Source organism: Ochlerotatus camptorhynchus, unplaced genomic scaffold (assembly GCF_037179485.1).
Source record: "Ochlerotatus camptorhynchus isolate MF236.1 unplaced genomic scaffold, CSIRO-AGI_Acam_v1.1 ptg000070l, whole genome shotgun sequence".
In the NCBI taxonomy this organism is placed as follows: Eukaryota; Metazoa; Arthropoda; class Insecta; order Diptera; family Culicidae; genus Ochlerotatus; species Ochlerotatus camptorhynchus.
This window is the reverse complement of record NW_027040560.1, coordinates 3447025-3472631: the sequence shown is the minus strand read 5'-3', so window position 1 is coordinate 3472631 and position 25607 is coordinate 3447025. Positions and strand designations below refer to the sequence as shown.

The following is a 25607-nucleotide window of genomic DNA, read 5'->3' as shown; positions in this document are numbered from 1 at the left end:
TGTCCCGACTGTCCCGACTGTCCCGACTGTCCCGACTGTCCCGACTGTCCCGTCTGTCCCGTCTGTCCCGTCTGTCCCGTCTGTCCCGTCTGTCCCGTCTGTCCCGTCTGTCCCGTCTTTCCCGTCTGTCCCGTCTGTCCCGTCTGTCCCGTCTGTCCCGTCTGTCCCGTCTGTGCTATCTGTCCTGTCTGCCCCGACTGTCCCGTCTGTCCCGTCTGTCCCGTCTGTCCCATCTGTGCTATCTGTCCTGTCTATCCCGTCTGTCCCTTCTGTCCCATCTGTGCTATCTGTCCTGTCTATCCCGTCTGTCCCGTCTGTCCCATCTGTCCCGTCTGTCTGTCTGTATGCAGGGGTTTTTGAGGCAGGGAAAGGTTCGAGACCCCTCCCCCCCCTGTAAACGGGGGGCTCCAATACCAATGAAACATAAATTTCTGCATAACTCGAGAACTAATCAAGCAAATAGAACCAAATTCGGCATGTGGAGGTCATAGGTGGTAGCCCCTTAGATAATAGGGAGGGACGTACAATGCATGCTTTTTTTTTAATTGGCGCATAAACTCAAGCTAATAATGAATCCCGAGCAAGGCCAGGCACATTCAGCTAGTTTGAAATAAACGTTAGTTCCTAATTTGCACCAGTTAAATACAGACGATAACGATGATGGTCCCATCTCTTACCCCTACAGAGGTTTGTGCTGGACGATTTATCTTTAAGGTAATTAAATCGTTTTTCAGTCGACATAGAATTCCATACTTCTTGGCAATTTTCTTGATGACATTGTCAATGTGAGAGTTGAACTTAAGTTTGTCATCAATAATCACGCCAAGATATTTAATCTCCCGAACGCGATCAATAGTCTCATTATCAATTACAACAGAGACGTTGTCATTTAATTGATTCCGCGAAATTACCATAAATTTAGTTTTACTTGTATTCAATTTTAAATAGTTATACTTCAACCATCTACTAAGAGAATGCAAATCTTCATTCAAGTGTAAAACGGCGTCATCTAAATCCTTAGATTAATGTCGCAAAATCGTAAAACCCACCGCAAGTCATTAATATTCATATTCAATAACAGGGGCCCTAATACACTTCCCTGGGGCACTCCAAGGTTATTCCCCACGGGACTGGAAACAGAATCATTAAAAACAGTCCGTTGAATTATGTCAGACAAATAGCTTTCAAACCAATTATATGCAGTAATTCCAAAGGACTTGATTGATCTTAACAATAAGGCCTAGAAATTGTTTCAAAAGCACGTTTTAGATAAAAAAAAAAACAACAACAATCGTATCTTTACACTCCAAGCTATTTTTTCACTTCGCTAATACCAAATTCAGTGCACTTTCACAAGAATGACCTTTCCGATATCCCAATTGTTCTGGTATCAACGAACTATTACTATCAAAATACTCCAACAGCTGGCTTTTAACAACAAGTTCTAAAATTTTCTCTAATGTGTGCAACATGTTGATGGGACAAAACTCTTCGGCTTTAATCGTTCCAGCAACTTTTTAAATAGGAACCACTAAGGATTCCTTCCAAATTTGTGGCACATGCCCAGTTTGCAATGATTCATTAATAAGTTCCAGCAAGATGAGGCCAATGACATGAAAGCAATCTTGAATAACTCCAGCATTAACATTATCTAGTCCAGTCGATTTTACTAATCAAAAACAAATAACTCTAAGTTCATCTAATGTAGTTTGGTGAAAACCTTCAAATCAAAAACTATGATTACACTTTTCAAAAAAACCTCTGATGATCTTCCCATATGAAGAAGTCCACTCTTATGAAAATGTAAAAAAAGCACTAACAAGAAGTTCAAAAAATTTACCAACAATTGTTTTTCTACAAGAAACTTTCAAAAAGAAACTAACAAATAGAAGCTTCGAGAAAAATGTTTCTAAACGAAGCATGTAAATATAGGTCTGGAAGAAGCTTCCAGAAAAGAAGCTTCTAGAAAGAAATTTCTAGAAATTGCTTCTGAAAGTAGATTTTAGACGAAGCAGTTTATTGAAAGAAGCTTCTAGAAGAATGTACGAGAAAATAATTCAAGAAAATTAGAAAAATTTCAATTGAAGAACATGTTTGTTTAAAATTTTAAAAAAGCATATGATTTAAAGATAAATGTGTTCTCGAGAAATCAGTATTACTAGGTGGGGTGAAAAGTAATCTCCTTGACCGCCAGAATGCGCTGCTACTGCAAACAAGTAAAGTGCCTTATAGTCCGTTCATATTTAGGCAGACATGCTAAATTTAAGTGCGATACTGTCTTTAGTTTTGTTATGACAGCTGATTGTGGTTGACGTGTTTGGCATCATGTTGAGTATGGATAGAAACGATTTTCGTTCTCTCATAAAACATTATTTTTTGAGAGGCAAAACAGCGAAGGAAACAAAAGAAAAGTTGGATAAATATTATGCTAATGCTCCGTCAGATTACACCGTCAAATATTGGTTTCGAGAGTTTCGTGGTAGCCGCAACTCCACTACCGATCAAGTCCGCAGCGGCAGGCCCTCCGATGCGGTTACAGAGGGCAATGTCAAAAAAATACATGAAATGGTGCTGGCTAACCGGAAAGTGAAGGTGCGCGAGCTATCAGATACCGCAAAGATTAGTACTGAGCGCACACGCCATATTTTGGTCGAGATTCTGCATATGAAAAAGTTATCCTGCCGCTGGGTGCTCACTCTTGACCAAAAACACGAACGCGAGAGCACTTCGAACGAGTGTTTGGACTTGCTGATGCGGAATCGGGCGGACTTTTGGCGTCGATTGGTAACTGTTGATGAAACCTGGATCCACTATTACACCCCAAAGAATAGAATGAGTGCCGGGCAATGGACTGAAGCCGGCACGAGTGTTCCGAAGTGGCCGAGGGAGGCTCGATGAGTCGGAAAGGTTGTCGGCTTTCTGGGATTGTCATGGCATACACTTCGTGGACTACCTCGTAAAAGGAAAAACCATGAACAGCGAGTACTACTGTGCATTATTGGAGCGATTGAAGGCCGAAATCGCTGCAAAACGGTTCACATGAAGCGAAAAAAAGCGCAATCACAGTTAAAATCAATGACTTACGGCTCCAATTGGTTCCGCATCTACCTTATTCGCCCGATTTGGCTCCCTCAGACTATTATCTCTTCCCAAACCTCAAAATATCGCTCATCAATAAAAAAAAACTAAAGGGTGATACGGTCAAAATTTGGCCAATATCAACTTGACGTATTTCTTTCAATTTTGCATTTAAAAAACCTGAACACCCCTCATTTTGAAGGTGTGTGTGTGTGTAGAATGTTGCTCCTATTTTGATTTTGGAATTCACTCTTCAGTTGTCAAAATGCCGTCCAAGCAAGAAGAGCAGCGTATCAAAATTTTGCTCGCGCATCGCGAAAATCCGAGCTACTCGCACGCAAAGTTGGCAAAATCGCTAAAAGTTGCCAAATCAACCGTTACAAATGTAATTAAAGTGTTTGGGGAACGTTTGTCGACAGCCAGGAAGTCTGGATCGGGGGGAAATCGAAAACCGGAAGCCGCTGAGACGACAAAGAGAGTTGCCGGTAGTTTCAAGCGAAACCCTAACCTCTCTCTCCGAGATGCCGCAAATAAGCTGGGTGTATCGTCTACAACCGTGCATCGAGCCAAAAAACGAGCCGGACTATTGACTTACAAGAAGGTAGTGACTCCAAATCGCGATGATAAACAAAATACGACGGCCAAAGCGCGATCCCGGAGGCTGTACACGACGATGCTGACGAAGTTTGACTGCGTGGTAATGGACGACGAAACCTACGTCAAAGCCGACTACAAGCAGCTTCCGGGACAGGAGTTTTATACGGCAAAAGGAAGGGGAAAGGTAGCAGATGTTTTCAAGCACATGAAACTGTCAAAATTCGCAAAGAAATATCTGGTTTGGCAAGCCATCTGTACCTGTGGCTTGAAAAGCAGCATTTTCATAGCTTCCGGGACTGTCAACCAAGAAATTTACGTGAAAGAGTGTTTGAATAAACGTCTGCTGCCTTTCCTGAAGAAACACGGTTGTTCCGTACTGTTGTGGCCGGATTTGGCATCTTGCCATTACGGTAAAAAGGCCATGGAGTGGTACGCCGCCAACAACGTGCAGGTGGTTCCCAAGGACAAGAACCCTCCCAACACGCCAGAGCTCCGCCCAATTGAGAAATACTGGGCTATTGTCAAGCGGAACCTAAAGAAGACCAAAAAAACTGCTAAGGACGAGCAGCAGTTCAAGGCAAACTGGCTTTCTGTGGCGAAGAAGGTGGACAAGGTGGCTGTACAAAATCTGATGGCAGGGGTCAAGCGTAAGGCCCGGCAATTCGGATTTGGAAAAGCGGAAGCCTAACTGAATATTTTCCCTGAATTTTATACTAATTGAACTTGAAAAAGAAATTTAATTTGATTTTTTAAATAAACGATTTCACCGATTTACACGCGTTTTCCCTTGACCAAATTTTGACCGTATCACCCTTTATAAGGAACAGCCATAAGGGGTTGTACGCAATGGTGACGTAGGACTAGGTGGTCTTATAAAATAAATGTTATTTGTTAACTGCAGCAGGAGCTTGTGTTTTGTGTAGGGGAATAGAAATTTGAGCGGGGTTCTCTCTGTTTTTACTCTTTAGTATGACTATGATTGGCTAAAAAGAACCTTTTGATATGCCTTTTAGTTGGGCAGTTGGAGGCAGCATGCATAGCTAGCTGCTTGGCGTGGAGCCTTTCGTTGTGTGCTGGAGAACACCACCACTCATCACGCGGTGATTGAATAAACACCGTTTGGTGAGACCGGATGGAATTCAACTTTGAAATCTGTGTTAGGGAAATCGCTTTTCGCAAACGGTGATAATTTTAATTATCATAGCAACAGTTGCACATTTTCAATAGCGACATTTTGAAAAATGATAACTTTAACAGATGCGTAGAAATATGTCTGATCATTTGGTGATAAAATTATTGAAATTGGTCCAGGGGCAGCTGAGGTATTAACGTTCAAAATCTTACATAATTTCGTTACATGTTCCATTTTTGGTTTTCACAAAGTGTACCCCCATATAGAAATCACAGACGTAGTCCTACGTCAAAAATCAGCTCACGTGAGGAAATCATCGAAGCCGCGGAGGAGTATTTTACAGATCTTCCGGAAAATTACTTTTCGGACGGGATCATGAAGTTGTAAAATCGCTGGAATAAGTGTATCGAGCTGAAAGGGGACTATATTGAATAAAATAAAAAAACATTAAAAAAAATCATTCTCAAGGAGGTTACTTTTCACCCCACCTAGTAATTGAATAACGAAGAGTATTCTGTACTCGTTTTCTACCTCGATTAGTATTAAATAAACAATTTACATTATTTTGAAAGCCTTTCGACGAACACATTGGTGAATCGGTTCATGTCGCAAAACATTTCAAATTCTGCATACTTTTCATGCAAATCTGTAATAGAATCTTACATTTCCCGGTTCTAATGGAACTTAGAACAAGTTCAAGGAATTTCGAAGAAGTTTAGAATTTATCTTAGAAGTTAAGAAAAACTTTGTAGACGTTCAATGAAAATTGCAAGAGTTATAATTGATTCGTTCAAATTCAACATACTGGGTTTGTTTGAATTTATGGAACTGAGTTTAAGGTCTAGAAACTAAATGGAAATAGAGGAGCCTTTGGTAGCATTTTATAGAATTTTCGATAACAATGAAATTCTCTGGATGTTTTTCAGTACATTATTATTGTTCTGATAGGAGAAATGGCTCTAATATTGGCCTATGAATTTAAATATTGAGCCTTCGATGATTTCTCATGATTTTCAATTTTTCTTAGAACAATGCGTCATCTGCACAAAACAAATGGATATTTTTGTTAACTAGTAAACAATTGGCAAATAATGGTTTCCTTCGAAATGTATGTATGAGCTCAACATTCGGGACACTTGGGCCGACATCAGCATGAGCATGAGCATGAGAATTGACGACCATATATTTCAGTAGTTGCTACCAGATTTAGCGAAATTTGCACAAAGAACCATATGAATGGGGCTTGGGACTAGCAATCCATTCTCAGTGTACGAAATCCGGAGAATCCATATTTTTAAGGTGAGGGAAAGGATTGTTATTTCAACAACCGTTGCTACTAGAGACCGAGTATACCTCTGCATCACCACGGTTGTCACATGAAGGACGTTTTTGTTAGTGGGAAGGGAAATTTAGATCCGGATTCACATTGAAAAGTGATGCGCCCTTTTAAAACCTGTTAAGCAAATGACGCGACCCTATCAACTCAGTAATTTAAAGAAGCTTGGGTTTTAACCCACGATCTTCTGCTCAGTAAGCAAAAACGGTCGCTCTAAGGCCACCGTGCCCCTTACATTACAACAAGCTACGACCGATGATCGTTCAGTATCGGTTACAAGAAGCTATTGAAATAAAATTAAAGCATCCAAAGTAGTTAACAATGTCTTCCGAACCGATACAGACGTACGTCACATTTGTCTAAATATGTTTATTACTTTTCTGAATTGTTCCTCCAATTTCTGTTATTAACGATTCGCTCTGGATATATTAACTTAGTAATGTAATGAGGTTTGGGTTTTAACTCATGAAATTCTACTCATTAAGCAAAACCAGTTGCTCTATAGCCACCGTGCCCCTTACATTACCACAATCTACTACCGACTCAACAAAAAGTTATTCAAATGAAGCGACGTCTCTGAAAGCAGCCAACAATGTCTTCCAAACTGGATCACGCATACACCCTTTCCGAAATTCATGGTTTAAACTATTCAACTTTTGGTTATTAACTACGCTTTGTGCTTTTGGAACCCAACGATGGTGGTTTATTCTGTTGAGGGAGAGCTTGGGAATAAACCCATGATATTCTGATCACTAAGCAAAACCGCCCTTCTAAGTTGAGAGCACGCAATAAGCTAATAGGCGATAAGCAATAAGCTTCAAATGCGTAGAAGAAGGACATGACAGTTACGTTCATGAATGGAAAGTGTGTTTTCAACAAATGAAAAATTAAGGTAAAGCATTCTTACTCGTGAGATTGTATCTAAAAAAATTAATTACTCAAATAAGGGTATTATTCAATTAGCAGCTGTCATCCACAACTGAAATTTTATAAACCTGCTAATCTATCTGATTTCATCATACCTATTAAGCGCAACGCTTTGGCTGTATTCCATAGAAACGTATTTTTCACTTTTAGGACCACAATGCAATTATGAACAGAAGCAAATAAATGAGCTAGTTATGATTTCATATAATGAGAATCCTGCCCAGAACATGTGTAAAATAACATAAAAATATTATTGTGCCATCGACGTGAAGGAATTAAAAAAAAATCACATTGATTTTCCACCAGAAAAAGCTCAAAGCTACCACTCATCTGGTCATATCTCAAAAACTATCTGTCCAAATCCCTTGCCCTTGGAAACACATCAAGTAGAAGAGTTTTCCAAAGTGTGAGCCCAAAATATTAAGAAATAGAAAATCCCGCCCATGGTGAAAATAAGCCATTTTTGACCATTTTCTTACCTGCCGTTAATCAGTATGTTTACTGTACTTACTATAACACAAACAAAATGTGGGTTAAACTATGTGAATCTTCATTAAAAAACCATCAAATTGTTTGAACGTCAATTTCACGTTGTTTGATCACGAATAGCTTATTTGATTGTGGAGTAATCTTTCTGAAAGATGATTTTTTTTAATCTCGAAAATTCAGGGTTGTAGTCTAGAGGGATGTAGGCACTTCATAACAAAATCAAAAAAGACATTTGTTCAGAATGCCAAAATAAGAGTTTTGGCCAAGTTTGGCTCAAATCGATGACATCGACCACAGGTGGTGTACCCACATGAGCTGGAATGACCCGTATATGGTAAGTTTTCTTGGAAGCACTTGAAAGATCTCCAGCTCATCGAAGATTACTGGATAGTTTTTCAACACTTTAGGTTATTCACATAATACTCTGATGATCTCAAGCTGATCAAAAATTAAAATTTTAAATGATAAAATTAAATAATAAATTATTTTTTTGTTATTAGAGGATTAAGGACTGTTCAGTTTCTAAACCGAACACTTACTTTCAGTCACAACTTGTTTATTTGATGCTTGATGCTATCTTCGGCAAGTATGAAGCTCTGCTTAATAATAAACATTATTTTGAAACAGCATATAATTTTTACGAAATTTAAAATCACATGTACTCTAAAATGCATTTTTTTAAATCAATACATATATAACTAGAACACCAGATAAATATTTTAAATTTCAGCTCTTCTAAACAATGTTAAACCAGAGACAAACCAGCCCAAGGCTGAAAGTCTCTTAAATAAAGAAAAAAAAAAAAAAAAAAAAAAACAATGTTAAACACCTACTAACAAAATTGTAGAACAAAGTGTATGATCGATTTCGCAACATATATCGGTGTAATTTTTCATCCCAGGTTTGCAACACCAGAAAACTAACTAATTTGTCTCAATAATTTCGATACTCTTCTCAATCCAAACAAATGTAAACAAATTAAAGCTTTTTGCAGCTTTGGAAAAATCGAGCAATTGTTGTTTTCTATACATTTTGCCATACAAACTTTAAAGTACTCCCGCAAACCAGAACGTAAACGAGTTCGTTAAAATTTGGCTCAGTTGTATGGAATGGTAAACTTCAATCAAATTCATTGGAAAAAAAACATACCTTTCTAATGAATGATATACTCTGCAACGATGTAACAAAATATCAAGACCGACAGTAAATTAATCGTATTCCAAATGACCCGCATAAATCCATCAACCAACCCACGCGATGACAGCTTTAGGCATTATTTCTTGGGATAGACACTCTCTCTCTCATTTTAAAATCCCCCTTTACAGCCCACGCCACTTCGAAATAGGACATCACGCCGCAAGAAAAATATACACGAAACATAAAAGGGGACCAACCGGTCCTTTGTACATTGAAAGAAAAAAAAAAATGCGAACAATGTAAAACAAAGCCAATCCCTGAAGGCAATTTGCGGTTTCAATCCCCTTGTTATGGTTATCATTGTAGAACCGCTCCCACCCAAACTCTCCCGTACAAACAAGAACGCAATTGATTGGCCACTGCTGAACTGAGCAGCGTCGTAACAAGAAGAACAAGCAGCGAATAGTCCTAATTACGACCCAACGCTTCCGCCATATCAAAACCCGACCACGACTGATGATTCGCATTCCGCAATGATTGCCAGCACACGGCAACCAATCATTCGCGCTTACTTGGATCGCCTTCAGCTGCATTGGAACCTATGGCCGGACAGGAACCAGTTCTGCATGGCCTACTATTTCGCATGGACCCGGGATGCAACGAACGTGTGACACACTTCGAGTCCCGGTTGCAGTAGCAGGTTTTTCTTTCACTAACTGACCTATTATAAAAAGTCCGCAATGGGAAAGTTGACTGGGCGCTCGCTCGTTTGTGACTCCGCTAAACACTTTACTAACCTTCGCTCGAAACCGTGTTGAAGAAAAGCAGGAACAGCAGTAGGATTATCCTCGGCAGAATCTTCATTTTGGGTGTGGGGGGTACAGACTGTTTGTCAGAAATATTTGTTGGTATCTTCTTTATTGCACACACGACTACCGGCAGCTTCCACTGGATTATATCACAATCGAGATTTTCTTTCACATAATTCTTCCGTCATCAGCATCGTACGCATCTCATCCACTTCACCGAGATTGATCGATTCTCATCGATGGCTGCTGCTTATTGCATTCCACATATTTTTTTTTATAACTCAGCTTAAATTTTCATCCAATCTTCGTAAACACGTAGCTAGAATTTCATTAGCATCACATTTTGAGCGTCACTCACACAGCCGCAGCATGATCGACTTCTGTCTGCTGGTATTTTGTATTTTCCTATATCCAAATTTTCACTCAATCATCGTTATTCAGAATGGGGAAATTTAAAATAAAACGGTTAGGAGCTCACTCCTTCCACCAATCAACCAAAGCACTCCCCCTGTAGCGGTATCTATGGAAACTGCGCACTGTCACAGTAGGCACCACCGAATGGTTGCACAACCCATTTCTGCAAGCAACAACTTTGTCACCGTCGAAAGCAAAAATTCCGGAAGCAACGCGAACAGATTTTTCACACTCTGCTGACACAACAATAGCAGTACCTGCTCTGATCTGGACTCACTCTTTTCTTCCGACACAGCAGACACTCGGGTAAGGTAATTTGCTTTGAGCCAGCCGCGGAACGGCGGAGAAAAACGAAGAAAACGGTCCACCCGGAGTGGATGGCGTTGCGCGAATAAGCCCAAGTCTGCTGCGATGAGCCCATCAACCGGCAGAGGTGGCTGTTGGTGGCTCTTGTGCGAAAAAAAAGCTCCTGCTCTTCTTGCTCACTAGTTTTGCCATAACAGGCAAGAAAGAAAGTACCAAAGAAAGCAATCGAGAGCAGAACAGGTGAGAGATCTGGCCATGATCGTGCCGACGAATTCCGGTGGAATGGAGGAAAACAAGCTTTCGGTGGGAGTGAGAGATGGAGACAGGTGCACGGGTTTGCAGAAAATGAGCTTTGCTCGGAGAGTGATTTTAGATAATTTCTCAGATTGCAAAAGTAAATGAAAGTCGGAGAAGTTGTCCGGTATGAGCTTTCAGGTTTTGGAGAGTTGTGGAGAGTTTGGGTCTGGATAAGGCAGTCCCGTTGATGCCGGGTTGAGGTCCTAGAAAATGTATGCAGGGGCGGGTAGCTTAACGGAACTACAAGAACTTGTAACATTGCCATTTAAAATGCATTGATATACAAGTTACAAATCGTTGTAGACTTTATCGTGCTGATAATAATGCCAGGCTGTTAGGCAACAATTTTGGACACTTTTAAAAGTTAAGTCCTTGTCATGCTCAAAATAGCAAACCTCCACGTTAATGTAACATAATTACTATGTAAAATTAAAATAGGCAGCTATTTGGACACGTAAATGTTATTATCTTCAGAAAATTATAACTATATACACTTAGAAATTATTGCCGTTTTTCCGAACAACTTTGACCGTCATTTCAAAAGCTGTTTTACTAAATTTTAATTTCAAAACACTGTCAGCCTTGTTTAAATAATCGAGTCTTGCCATTGCGGTGAAGTTTTCCTTGTTTTAAAGCTTTAAAACTAGAAATACTCAGAGGGAGAGATGGGCGGAGAAAATAAAATACAATTCGGCAGCAGGGATTTGTACCTAAATTATCTTGCAACCCTTGCTAGAAGCTAGCATTTCACATGACTTTTATTTTTGATTCAATTTACGTGCAAAATAATAATTGATTGCATCGCAATATTTTGCACATTTCTTGGTGCTAACTAATTATATTGATCAATTAATCAATAGAGTTAGAATATTGTGTTTGATTCCAAAAACTAGTTGAATTTAAGAAGCACACGAACATAAAGGTGATTGCATTTCTATTCGATTGCAATACTCTCAAATTTAATCTAGTAAGAATAAAAAACCCTTGGAAAAATTCTAATGGCAATGTTCGATTGGCTCAGATTTTGACAGTTCATTCTTTTCGCCCATCTCCCCCTCGGAGTATTTCTCTTAAAAACTAATGAATTAAAATGCCTGATTACTGAACAGTTCAGCTGTTGAAAATTCGGTAAAAATTACTGAAGTCGGTAATAATTTCTACGTGTGTAAAGAGTTTGATAAAATTATTTTTCAATTTGATTAATACTTAAATTTTGTCATTAATAAGTTGCTCGGTCTCCATTACCTTCGTAGACAAATTCGATTATTTGTCCTCCTGTGTTTTTCTCCATGGACTTGTTGTGTGCCATCAGACCTTCAGTAGATGCCCGGTTTTTGATATTAAAGGGTGATACGGTCAAAATTTGGTCAAGGGAAAACGCGTGTAAATCGGTGAAATCGTTTATTTAAAAAATCAAATTAAATTTCTTTTCCAAGTTCAATTAGTATAAAATTCAGGAAAAATATTCAGTTAGGCTTCCGCTTTTCCAAATCCGAATTGCCGGGCCTTACGCTTGACCCCTGCCATCAGATTTTGTACAGCTACCTTGTCCACCTTCTTCGCCGCAGAAAGCCAGTTTGCCTTGAACTGCTGCTCGCCCTTAGCAGTTTTTTTGGTCTTCTTTAGGTTCCGCTTGACAATAGCCCAGTATTTCTCAATTGGGCGGAGCTCTGGCGTGTTGGGAGGGTTCTTGTCCTTGGGAACCACCTGCACGTTGTTGGCGGCGTACCACTCCATGGCCTTTTTACCGTAATGGCAAGATGCCAAATCCGGCCAAAACAGTACGGAACAACCGTGTTTCTTCAGGAAAGGCAGCAGACGTTTATTCAAACACTCTTTCACGTAAATTTCTTGGTTGACAGTCCCGGAAGCTATGAAAATGCTGCTTTTCAAGCCGCAGGTACAGATGGCTTGCCAAACCAGATATTTCTTTGCGAACTTTGACAGTTTCATGTGCTTGAAAACATCTGCTACCTTTCCCCTTCCTTTTGCCGTATAAAACTCCTGTCCCGGAAGCTGCTTGTAGTCGGCTTTGACGTAGGTTTCGTCGTCCATTACCACGCAGTCAAACTTCGTCAGCATCGTCGTGTACAGCCTCCGGGATCGCGCTTTGGCCGTCGTATTTTGTTTATCATCGCGATTTGGAGTCACTACCTTCTTGTAAGTCGATAGTCCGGCTCGTTTTTTGGCTCGATGCACGGTTGTAGACGATACACCCAGCTTATTTGCGGCATCTCGGAGAGAGAGGTTAGGGTTTCGCTTGAAACTACCGGCAACTCTCTTTGTCGTCTCAGCGGCTTCCGGTTTTCGATTTCCCCCCGATCCAGACTTCCTGGCTATCGACAAACGTTCCCCAAACACTTTAATTACATTTGTAACGGTTGATTTGGCAACTTTTAGCGATTTTGCCAACTTTGCGTGCGAGTAGCTCGGATTTTCGCGATGCGCGAGCAAAATTTTGATACGCTGCTCTTCTTGCTTGGACGGCATTTTAACAACTGAAGAGTGAATTCCAAAATCAAAATAGGAGCAACATTCTACACACACACACACCTTCAAAATGAGGGGTGTTCAGGTTTTTTAAATGCCAAATTGAAAGAAATACGTCAAGTTGATATTGACCAAATTTTGACCGTATCACCCTTTAGTGGCCAATTCCTGGATGCGGGTTTTCTTCGCGTGTATTAAGTTCTTTAACACTATCAAACTTCTTTTTTTCAAATACCTGTAGATCGGTCCTTAAATTTAAGGAGCTCGGCCAGCTTGATGGCTGACGCTTTTGCTTACTGAGTAGAAGATCGTGAGTTTACTCCCAAGCTCCTCCTATATATAAATAAAATCATTGCAATGGTCGCATCGCCTGCTTAAGCGAATCCTGACCCATACCCATACCACCATCAAACTCCGAAGCATCTATGGGGACGTCGGTGAGTCGCTGGCCTCTCATTAAGTAGATGTTACATCAACAATATCCTCTCTTCCCCGTAAAGGAGAAGATGGGCGTGGCCGGCAATGGTAATTGTCATGCTTTTCCTGTTCTAAGCTTTGATTGGAGAACTATTCACTCCCAAATAGTTTTCCTTAAGCAATCAGAATAAGAACGTGTTAAAGTTGATACATGACAGTTGCCAGTATGCAATCTACGAATTACTCCGTTACAAACGCAACGCAACGCTGGGCTGGGTTACCAAAACTACAGGTAAATATGTAGTTCTACAGATTTTTCAGAGTTTTTAAAACCAAGAGTCTGTATTCACAGGTTACAGATTTTTAGGATTTAAACAGATAAAACAGATTTTGATTAAATATGATCAAGCCAAGGGGCAAGACAGCTCCTAATCATGAGCAATTTCAGAGTTGCTTTTGAGGCATCTCGAGTAACTCACATTGCTCAGTGAGCAAGATTGCTGTCATTTGATTTCTCATTTTTCGCATCACAGCAACATTTGAAGGTGCACCATCTCTCAGTTTAATAACCTTCGTTCGACCCTTACCAACCTTGAACGTGAAAAGAACCTGTTCCAACCTTACACTTACGACGGTCGAATGCTTATCTGGTTGATGTGGTAGAAAACCCCGAACTGTGTGACCAAATACTCAAAATCGATACTCGTCGAAAAAATCCCGTCCCATCGCTTGACGAGCTGCCGTTGGATGGAACTGCGAACCGAGCTCTGAATTACCACGGCGTCGTTTCGCTGACGACGGACACCCATCCCCGCTTTTGGTGCTTTTACTGGGCCATCCGGATGGTCGTAATACGGTTCCGTTTTTGCTATAGGTACACCACTGAGATTGAGCTGCGGACGTCGATTTGTACTTCGTTTTCCTGACGGGTTTTCACTTCGATTTCGTCCGGTAGATCGTCAATGGGTTTGAAGTTCAAACGAGGATTGCACTCATCGGAAACTGCAGCTACTTCATCGTCATCCTCCTATTCGGCTTCGACAGTGGCAGTGGCTGCACTGATGCTCTGGTTGAACATTCCACGGGGTAATGGTTTGTAGCGTTGTCTTCGGAGCTGGAATTGGGCGTTAATCGGTTGTTGCCCCACCGGAGAGATATTGTCTATACCGGAAACTGTGGCGGCGGGTGACGTTGGAGGGACCATGGTTGAAATATTGCTCACTACTCTATGTTTGCCATGGTGCCAACGGGAATGTTAGTCGAAAGGGGATCGGAGTTAGTTATTACCGCATTGACTGGTGATGCCTTTTCCAATGAGACTGCTGTTACGACTGGAGAAATCGAAGATGATGGGATCACTGCATTAGAGGTCGAATTCCAGATGTTTAGAAGAATATTGGAGAGCTTTTTTTATCAGAGATGATCCTTTCGGAGTGACGACTGGACTTGGTTGCTGATGAGGAAGAACAACCCTTAAAGCTGGTTGGAAGTGTAGGTTGTTATTGTAGTAAGCAGGCACCGGCACAGGTTCTTCCAGTTATTCGAAAGGATCAGGATACACTTGGAATTACTATATTTACAAAAAAACACGTCTAACATGAGACGTATACCTATGCTTAAAAAGAGTAAACGGAGTAGGCAGAGAAAATATTAAGGTACATTGAGTTACTCGGGAGCTACTCACTGCAAAAAAGCAACTCAGAGTAAACCTGTCTCAGCCCTTGGATCAAACAATTAAAAAATAAAACTTGAAATGTTTAAAAACAAAACATTATTTGTTATATATCTAAGCATTTTTTTGCGGTATTAAAAAGGAGAATGAGAACTGTCAGAGGTATTCTTTTGAGCCAAACCATAAGTTATTTATGATACATATATTTTTTTATCTATTTTTTGTCTCTATCAGAAAAATGTCTGAATCTTGAAAAATCTTGGAAATTTGAAAAAAGATGAAAAGATTTTTTTGGGCAAAAACACATAATTACTTTTGGTAACCCTAGTACTAGGCCCACTTTTTGATACAGCATATTAGTCATGGGTGTAGCACCACTCGGCCGAATGCCATTAAGACGAATTCATTTAGGCCTAATTTGGAAAAAAGTTTATTGGAACAATTTTCAACAATCTTCATCTGAAAATATGCCAAGACCTCTATCTGCGAAGGGACATACATAAAAAATATATGCCTTTTAAAAACTTGAAATTTTAAAAATTCAAGGATTCTGGATTTTTGAATATATGTACCGTAAAACGGGGTAACATCAAGGGGTAGGTCACTCCGCACACCAATCTTGGGTGAACATTATTCACAGTGTACCAGCAGTGCCGGCCATAGAGCAAGCTGCGATTTTTTGTAAAATACGATTATTATGGTTTATAATATATGGCAACCAGGTATTTCTGACAGCTTGAATGTCAATGAATTATTATCGCAAGGATAACATCGCTCTAGCGACAACCAAGGAGGAATGATGGTGAGATGGACCATGAGTGGTCTCAGCCGTCCAACAGGACACAACAAAAAAAGGCCGGAGAGCAACCGGAAGTGTCCCCGCATCAAAAACCGTTGGATGCGATAGTTGAACGGCCCCGGAAATGTCCAATATCGTGCTCGGTAAGGACTCCTTTTACCGACGAATAAAACGCCTCTACGCCAACTGGAAGGAACCAGAGTTTTCCCACGATGATTCGCTGCAGAAGGTTGATTGTATTCTGACAGCGGTCGGCGTAGACGAGGAAACCATCTACAGCAATATAAATAGAGAGAAAGATTAGTAATTTCCATTTAATTCCACTACCTTATTTGCTTATCCTTGACAGATACGCGTATTTCGTCTACAATGTGCAGACTTCTTCAGTGTCTTGTACTAGTTCTCGACTCTATTAGTATTCGAGTATTAGTACAAGACACTAATGAAGTCTGCATATTGTAGACGAAATACGCGTATCTGTCAAGGATAAGCAAATAAGGTAGTGGAATTAAATGGAAATTACGAATCTTTCTCTCTCTCTTTATACAGGTATTTCACTAAGACGCCCACATTCATCAGGATTCATCTACAGCAAATCCATCTCGCTGCAGACCAGCCTGCTGGGATATGAGCTGACCGATACAATTACGGTGCTGTGCAAAAAGTCCATCTTTTTCCTGACCAGCAGGAAGAAGATCGACTTCTTGAAGCAGATCGAGAAGGACGGTGTGGAGGGTATTCCGTCGCTGAAGCTGTTGGTTCGGGATAAGAACGACAAAGATATGGCCAGTTTTGAAAAGCTGCTGGGATCCAAGGATGGCAAAACGTTGGGCGTCTTCTCCTAGGACAACTTCCTGGGTGAATTCTGTGAATCGTGGCGAGCCTTCGTCAAGGACAAGAGCTTCGACACCGTGGACATCAGCGTCCCAATCGGGTACATCATGTGCTCCCAGGAGCATGCTTGGCATGCACAGTTGTACACACCAACTGCTCATTTGGTAATAACTTTTCACTCGAATGTTGAAATTTATTTTTCTTTAAAGTAATTGATAGATTAGGCTTATAGTTTACTATAGATATGCGAAGATTAGGTAAAGCTTATCATTTGAATCAACACTAATCAATTTAACACTTCAATTCCTCATTTTTACTACGCAAAAACAAATACAGTTTACTACTAGCATTAAAATCTACTTTTTTTTTTACATATCTATAACAAGCTTACACTCCATTCTATCTACTGCTTCAAAAAAACTATGTTCCGTCAACTGTGTGAAAAGTTATTAGCAAATGAGTAGTTCGTGACCAAAACTGTGTATGCCAAGCATGCCCAGGAGGACTTCGAGGTTATCACCATCAAGAAGGCCTGCCTGGTGACGGTAGACGTATTTAACAAGTACCTCAAGGATCACATCAAGGAGGTTATCGATGCTGATAAGAAAGTAAAACATGCCAAACTGTCGGAGGGTGTCGAGCAGGCTCTGACGGACAAAAGGTACGTGTCCGGTATGGATACCAACTAGTTGGACGTGTGCTACCCGGCAGTCGGGTGGCAATCAAAGCTTGTAGTTTTAATGAATTCAGTGACAAAAACTATCTGCACTATCGATCATCTTTGTCTGCAGTCTCGGATCGATCCTACTGCTCCAATGTCGTCCGACGAAAACGATTCAGCAGCACTACACCTTTCTGCTCAATCTGGAAGAGAAACTGCTGAAAGTGATAATTCTTGGCAAGAAGCTCTCGGAGGTTTTCGACGTCGGAATGGATTATTCCAAGAAGGAGAATCCCAAGCTAAGATGTTTGGTTGTACCATCGGGTTGAAGTTCCGAGAGAATTCGATCGTAGTACCTCAACCAGTGAAATTCGATTAAAAAACTGTAGGTTAATTAGGTTGAGTGGAAGCAATAAAAATTCCGTGTGATTGTGCCCTGGAGAGTAGTTCGGTACTGTTCAAGTGAGTTTGGTTTGGTAGATGATCAATTGACCGATTGCTGGGGATTTGCTGCTGAAAAATTGGGTCCTTACAAGGCCACATCCTGCCACTCCCGAGTCTGGTCTTCTACCAAACCAAACTCACTTGAACAATACTGACCTGCTTTTAACGGCACAATCACACGAAATTTTTATTGCTTCCTCTCAACCTCATTAACTTACAATTTTTTATTTTATGTTACAAAAATCGAAATTTCCATCTTGATCATTCGGAGTTTTCGATTAGCCAGTAATCTTCTCCTTTGAGTTTTCTGTATCCAACCGCATCCACTGCATGATCCAATTCATCCAAATTGTTCTTGCATTCCGGTTCGTAGTACCCTCCATTTGCGTAGTACCTGAAAGACTTGTGACTGGCATCCATGACAAAAAACAGCCCTTGGAAGCCTGCATTTCTAATTTAATTGTGAACTGAGAAGTGAATTGCTGGTTTGAGTTCCTCTAGTATATTCAATTTGAGTATGCTTCTGAAATACACAGTCAAACAGCGCGTAATGCTGAGAACAATTTCAATGATAGCTGTCCAGCAGTGCTCCCATTTTATTTAAAGAACAATCCAATGCCTACGAGATTGTGCCGATGGATGTGTCCAAGCTGTGCCACACTGTGCTGAGTGACATACTCCTTGGATAACATTGATAGTTTTTTTTTACTAGGGCTACGTCTGTGATTTCTATATGGGGGTACACTTTGTGAAAACCGAAAATGGAACATGTAACGATATTATGAAAGATTTTTAACATTAACAACTCAGCTGCCCCTGGACCAATTTCAATAATGTTATCACCAATCGATCAGAAATATTTCTACGCATCAATAGCAATGCTTCATTGCTGATGATTTTTTTTTAACAAGAAACTAAAGTGATAATGTCAACCATTGTCCAATGTACAAATAAAAAGTGATAATTTTATCACTGTTTTCATGAAATAAACGTTCTTCCCAAACCCAGTCGTCATAATCGAATACCACTTGGTTGGAATAGCAGCAATAGGAAGGTGGTGACAGGTTAGGTAGTCCACTCTTCTACCTAACTAGCAAAAATGATTGGTCGTGGCAAAGGAGGAAATGGTCTTGGTAAGAAGTCGTCTAGTTCGCCGTCGCGATGTCAAACGTATCTCCGGTCTGATCTACGAGGTGTGCAGAAGGTGTTCCTGGAAAATGTGATCAGTGATGCTGTCACCTACACTGAACACGACAAGCGTAAGCGGCCATGGATGTCATCTACGCTTTGAAGCGACAGAGACGCACTCTGTACGGTTTCGGAGTTAAAATCATCAACAACATTGGCAACAAAACGACCCTTTTCAGGGCAAACAAGCTTACTACAGTAAAGAGTTGGAATAGAATTTATCTGTGCCTGTTTGTCCATATTCAGAACCACACGCCCCCAACGACCACACAAAATGCTCTCCAGAGTTGTAATCTTGTAACCAAACTTGGAAGCAGCGGTGCAAGTGATTTTGATCGATTCTCTCCATTAACTTTCTCTTTGAAAAAAAAAAAATACTACAAATTTGGTACGCCTACAATTCAAAAATGGAAAGTTAAGATAATAGATGATCGATCAATTAAAAGAACTAAATGCTCTTCACATTTGTTCCGGCCACTAGCCGTCCTACGTCAAGCTTCCGTTCGGGCCCCTAGGCTCAGACCCTTCTACGTTTTTAAAGTATATTCCAAATATTTTTTTTATATTTATATGAATGTTTTTCACTGCTGAAAATGCGGAATGCTTACAGTCTGGAAATCATTTCTTTCGGAGGATTAAGGGGGATACCAGGAGATGGGAAGACCCACCATTGCGACATAGCCTGATCGCAAGGGCGTTGACAAGTTCCACATGGCCAGATGTCAACAGGCGCTACTAAGCCGAATGTAGCTAGGCCCAAGGGGTCACTAGGTCAAATGAGTAATTTAACTGATTTTTAGATTTGTGTCAAACTTCATTAGTGATTTTCAAATTTGCATGGTGAAGAGCATATTCCGAATTGACTTGATAATAGTGACAAGAATCGGGTAGTGAGCACCGCCGTTATGAATTTCTATATTGTATATTTCAAATCAAAAATATTGTTTATGTTCATAGATTTCACATAATCCTTTCCCCTTTGTCCATCTCCTTTTCCTATCCCTATTCTCCTTTCAGATAGCGAATAATGGCGCTATAGCCATAAGTCATTAAAGGCTAGGACAAGAGTTAGTGCTCATGCCCCAACCGTCAGAAGAAAATGGAGCATCACTTAACCTTTCTAGCTTTGATGCTTCCAAAGACCAACCAATCATATAATTACCAAAATAGGAACGTACGGTACGAGATGTCCACGTTTCATCCATTTATTGGATTCTGAAGCAGGCCCGATGTTTTCTGATTTAAACAGGCCCGATGTTTTCTGAATCATCTCGCCCCTTAAATACTGCACAATAGGCCTGGCCGTTTTGATATGTGAGACGCATCTTCGATGTGAAACATATATCAAATAGACAGGAAAAATTATGTAGGTATATATATCATTTTCCAGGATGTTTTCAAGAGCTGGCTGTGTTGGTGTTAGATTAGATTAGATTAGATATATATTTAGGGGAAAAGTTGGCTTCGGCAATACTTTAACCTATTATCGTTAGGGGGGTAAACAAAGTCCTAGAGCACTCAAATTTGGCCAAAAGTTGCTCTGAAACACAATGTATCCACATGCCAAAATTGAGCTCTCAAGGACGTTGTTTACCCCCCTGACGATAATAGGTTAAGGTATTGCCGAAGCCAACTTTTCCCCTATATGAATGTTTTTCAAATTTTATATTTTTAAAACAAGTACTGAGGATGCACGAGTTAATTCATTAGTAATATGTTTAACGGAAATCAAAGCATTGAAACTGTTTTTTTTTTTAGTTTTGTGACCAAACTTCAGTATTTTGATTTGGGGTTACTTTGATAATGCTCGATGAATATAGAAAAAAAAAATTAGTTCTTTAAATATGAAAAACAATTTAGTTCTTTAAATATGAAACTCTGAATGAGTATATAATCAGAAAACATCATAAGCAATAAGAATACAACATTGAATTGGTTATGGTTATATCGGAAATACATTTCATATGTGATGGTTAAAGTGCTTTTTCAAACAGGCGAAAAACACGAAAATTGTACTTTGTACTGACGCATTAATGGCGCTTCGGTCATTTTCAACTTCTATTCAATTTCCATATGGCCGTACTCTAATGGAACTATCTACCTACCCTCTTCTAAGATCATTCTCGACAAATGTTTTTTAATATGGTTGTAAAATACGTTACACATACTATGACCCCACTAGCGGTCCTTAGCCTCTTGTCCAGTAACTCCTATTCCTACCTCCCCGCGGTGCCGACTGAGGTACGAGTAACCATAGGGAAGATCGGGTAACCAACCCCGGTGGGACCTTGGTCGTATGCTGACAGGGAAGGGGAGGGGGGGACTCATCTCTCCGGAAAGTGCAGTCTTTGAGCGTCTGTTCACCATGGAGATGCGGCTCAAAACGGCGTCTGTTCTTCATGTTAGGAGTGGCTGATCAACGTCCTGGTGCCATCAACAGCTGGAACGGGAATACGTCATCGGAGATCTTAACGCTCAGGTCAGCCAGGAGGAGGAATTCAGACCGGTTATAGGAAAGTTCAGCGCTCACCAGTTAACGAACTCCAACGGCCTTAGACTCATCGATTTCGCCGTCTCTAAGAACATGGCCATACGTAGTACCTACTTCCAGCATAGCCTCCCATATCGGTACACCTGGAGATCACCGCAGCAGACAGAATCGCAAATCGACCACATTTTGATCGGCGGAAGGAACTTCTCGGACATTATCGACGTCAGGACCTATCGTGGAGCAAATATCGATTCGGACCCCTACCTTCTAATGGTCAAGGTGCGCCAAAAACTTTCCGTTGCCAACAACATTCAGTACCAACGCACACTGGGGCAGATCAGTGATTTTCTCGGAAAAATTAATAACTTTTGAACAAAGCATCCAATCAGAATACTGTCTTCGGTAAAGTTGTTTGTATTAGTTAAGCGCTTCTTCTGAATAAATTAATTAGTTCGCAACTTGGTCGTAGAGATGGCGCGCGAATCTAACTTTTGAATAAAGCATCCTAGACGTATAGTGTTTTCAACAAAGTTTTTTATCTATTAAAATGAAGGAAAGTTGCTGAAGACATAAAACTTCCATAACCTTTAGTTTCGGAGATATAGGGTATATTGAAAAATATGATGTCAAAATTCGTATTTGTTAACTTTTTTGTATGTTTTCATATGTTTGCTCTGGTTTCTGCATTTATTCCAACGAAAACAAACTAGGTGCGAATTTTCATTGAACTGTTTGTGGAATTTATAGTGGTTTTAGTGAAATATTCTCGAAAAACATGATATTTTGCCTCTATTTTAGGTGGGTGGGATTCTCGTAGGGGCAGCTAAGGGCAGCTGGACTTTGTCTCTTTTGCTAGCTCATGTCATTGTCTAACATATACCAGAAAACTGAAAACATGATATTCGATGACATATCATATTTTTCAATATACCCTATATCTCCGAAACTAAAGGTTATGGAAGTTTTATGTCTTCAGCAACTTTCCTTCATTTTAATAGGTAAAAAACTTTGTTGAAAACACTATACGTCTAGGATGCTTTATTCAAAAGTTAGATTCGCGCGCCATCTCTACGACCAAGTTGCGAACTAATTAATTTATTCAGAAGAAGCGCTTAACTAATACAAACAACTTTACCGAAGACAGTATTCTGATTGGATGCTTTGTTCAAAAGTTATTAATTTTTCCGAGAAAATCACTGATCAGCCCCAGTGTGCAACGCCCGGTACGGTACAATCTGGAGCGACTGAAGCTGTCCAAAGTCGCAACTGAGTTCGTGCAATGCCTCGACGCAGCGTTGCCGGATGAGGGAAAACTCACCCAAGCCCCTTTTGAAGACTGCAGGAGCAACGTGAAAGCAGCCATTAACAGCGCTGCTGAAGGCGCCGTTGGGTTCGTGGAGCGGAATCGACGGAACGATTGGTTCGACGAAGAGTGTCAGGCGGTTTTGGTCGAGAAGAACGCAGCGCGGGCGGCGATGCTGCAGCAAGGAACCCGTCATAATGTGGAGCGATATAAACAGAAGCGAAGGCAGCAAACCCATCTTTTCCGGGATAAAAACGCCGCCTGAAAGAGCTGGAGTGTTAAGAAATGGAGCAGCTGTATCGTTCTCAAGAAACTTGCAAGTTCTACAAGAAACTCAACGCATCCCGCCAAGGCTTTGTGCCGCGAGCCGAAATGTGTCCGGGATAAGGAAGGGGGCATCTTAACGGACGAATGTGAGGTGATTGAAAGGTGGAAGCAGCACTACGATGAACATCTGAACGGCGCAGTGGCGGAGGATCAAGGCGGCAGGAGGAATGGCTTCGTCGGTACAGCGGATGAGGGGGGCATGCCAGCTCCCACGATAGGTGAAGTTAAGGATGCTATCCGACAGCTTAAGAGCAACAAAGCAGCTGGGAAAGATGGTATCGGAGCGGAACTTATCAAAATGGGCCCGGATAAGTTGGCCACTTGTCTGTACCGACTGATAGTCAGGATCTGGGATACAGAACAGCTACCGGAGGAGTGGAAAGAGGGAGTAATATGCCCAGTATATAAAAAGGCGACAAACTAGAATGTGAGAACTATCGAGCGATCACTATTCTTAACGCGGCCTACAAAGTGCTCTCCCAGATCATCTTTCGCCGTTTATAGCCGCGAGCAAGCAGATTTGTGGGAAGTTATCAAGCCGGTTTTGTGGACAGGCGATGGATAACGGACCAAATCTTTACGTTGCGGCAGATCCTCCAAAAGTGTCGTGAATATCAAGTCCCTACGCACCACCTATTCATCGATTTCAAGGCCGCTTACACACTAAAAAAATCTGAATTTTACTGGTGATGTAAACATCCATGCATGCAAAAATTCATGCATGTAAACTTCCTTTTCACGTAAACTAGCAGCTTGCAAGAAATGTTGCAAACAAAGGTGGAAAGTTGCATACAATATATGGAATATCGCATGACATGTCACATAAATATACACGATTTATAATGTAAATATGTATGATTTATGACGCTCCATTTATGTGCATCATAGTAACGGAAATTTACACTACTTTTTTTTAGCTGTGTATGATACTATTGACCGTGAAGAGCTATGGAAGATTATGGACGAGAACGGTCTTCCCGGGAAGCTGACCAGACCAGGCTTCCAAAAAGTACAGCCTCCTCGCGACAGTTGGTTTATACCTGACTTGACTGTTGCTTTGTGTGCTTTACTACCGCTTGCTACCGTACGTTCAGATCTGAATTCGAAGTGTATTGGCAACAGCGCACGCACCAACGAATGAAAGCTGCATTAGAACAGTCGCATCTATACCCGCTTTGCTAAAATAATCGTGCTTGGAACGTAGTTAACCGAATGGGCTGTATTTATACATTTCTTTATGACCAGGTTCTCAATGTTTCTGTCGTCATAACAGCCTTCACAAACCGACGACATCCCTCAGCTTACCCAAGTGGCTGTCACGAAAAGGCTGTCACGAGACATTATATACAATTGATATACGGCAGTAAAGTATGGAAGAAACCCAGAAGAATGATCCCGAACAGATATGTCGGCCCGATGTCGGATCAATGTAAGGTCAATTTACGGTCGACGTCGGCCAAATGTCGGGTCGATGTCGGGTCAATTATGTGTTTATGTCGGGTCAATGTCGGGCCAACATCGGGTTGGGGTTTTGTAGAAGTCAGGTTGGTGTCGGGTAGGCTTATATTTTTCGCCGGAGACCGCGCGTTTAAAAAAAAAAATATCGGATGAAAATTTTGCAATGGACAGCACGAACGTGATAGCAACCGAACGAGCTCCGGCGCCACACTGGTAGTGTAGTAGCAGTCTTACGACATACAAACAAAATTTCAAATCCAGCAGCAACGAATCGGCAGTTTGACGGACTGCTTGTTGTATGTACGAGGAACGTTACGAATGACCATCCGAGGCTGTCATAGCCGAACGAACAAAATATATGACTAAGAACGAGCTGTCGTGTACTGGACAAGACGGCAACGTTGCATGTCGTATAACAGCCTCACTGTGGGCTGTCGCTTATAGCTCAATCTCAAGGCTGTCGTAGGAAAAAGAAAGCGACAGCCGTTGGAATACTGTCATGAGGCGGCAGGCATGGAAAATCATTTGCATTCATTTCTTGCATTCATTTACATTCATTTGCCTCTAACTTATTTCATCAACAGCATTTCGCAAAATGATGTATAGAGCTTTTGTAGGTTTTGTTATTAGCTACAACTTTTGTTAAAAAGTCAAATCCGTATCTCTGATGAATGACGAACCAGAGCAAACAGAAGCCACTACTGTTTTTCAGTGAATGTATTTTACATTCACTGAAAAACAGTAACAAGTTCTGCCCGCTCTAGTTCGTGATGCATAAGAGATACAGATTTGAGTTATGACCAAAAGTTGTAGCTAATAACAGAACCTACAAAAGCTCTGTACATCATTTTGCGCAATGCTGTTGATGAAAAAAGTTAGAGGCAAATGAATGTAAATTAATGTACGAAATGAATGTAAATGATTTTCCATGCCTGTGAGGCGGTACTTTTGGTATGCCTGGACCAGACTGATCAGGGCTACGAGGAATGGTGTACAGTAGA

At 40.8% G+C, this 25607-nt stretch overlaps 1 protein-coding gene across 3 annotated transcripts in view; it reads right to left on the bottom strand.

The window, feature by feature from the left end:
* Cad89D (cadherin-89D) overlaps positions 1–9639 on the bottom strand; it is a 112424-nt gene extending 102785 nt beyond the window's left edge. For 2 of the 3 annotated variants that reach the window (XM_065217051.1, XM_065217052.1), the window contains exon 1: positions 9494–9637. In XM_065217051.1, the coding sequence (XP_065073123.1) occupies positions 9494–9560 (67 nt within the window). In that variant the 5' untranslated portion in view covers positions 9561–9637. Of the gene's footprint in view, positions 1–9493 lie in introns of all 3 variants that reach the window. The other variant, XM_065217053.1, reaches the window with a different exon arrangement.
* Positions 9640–25607: the final 15968 nt, after the last annotated feature.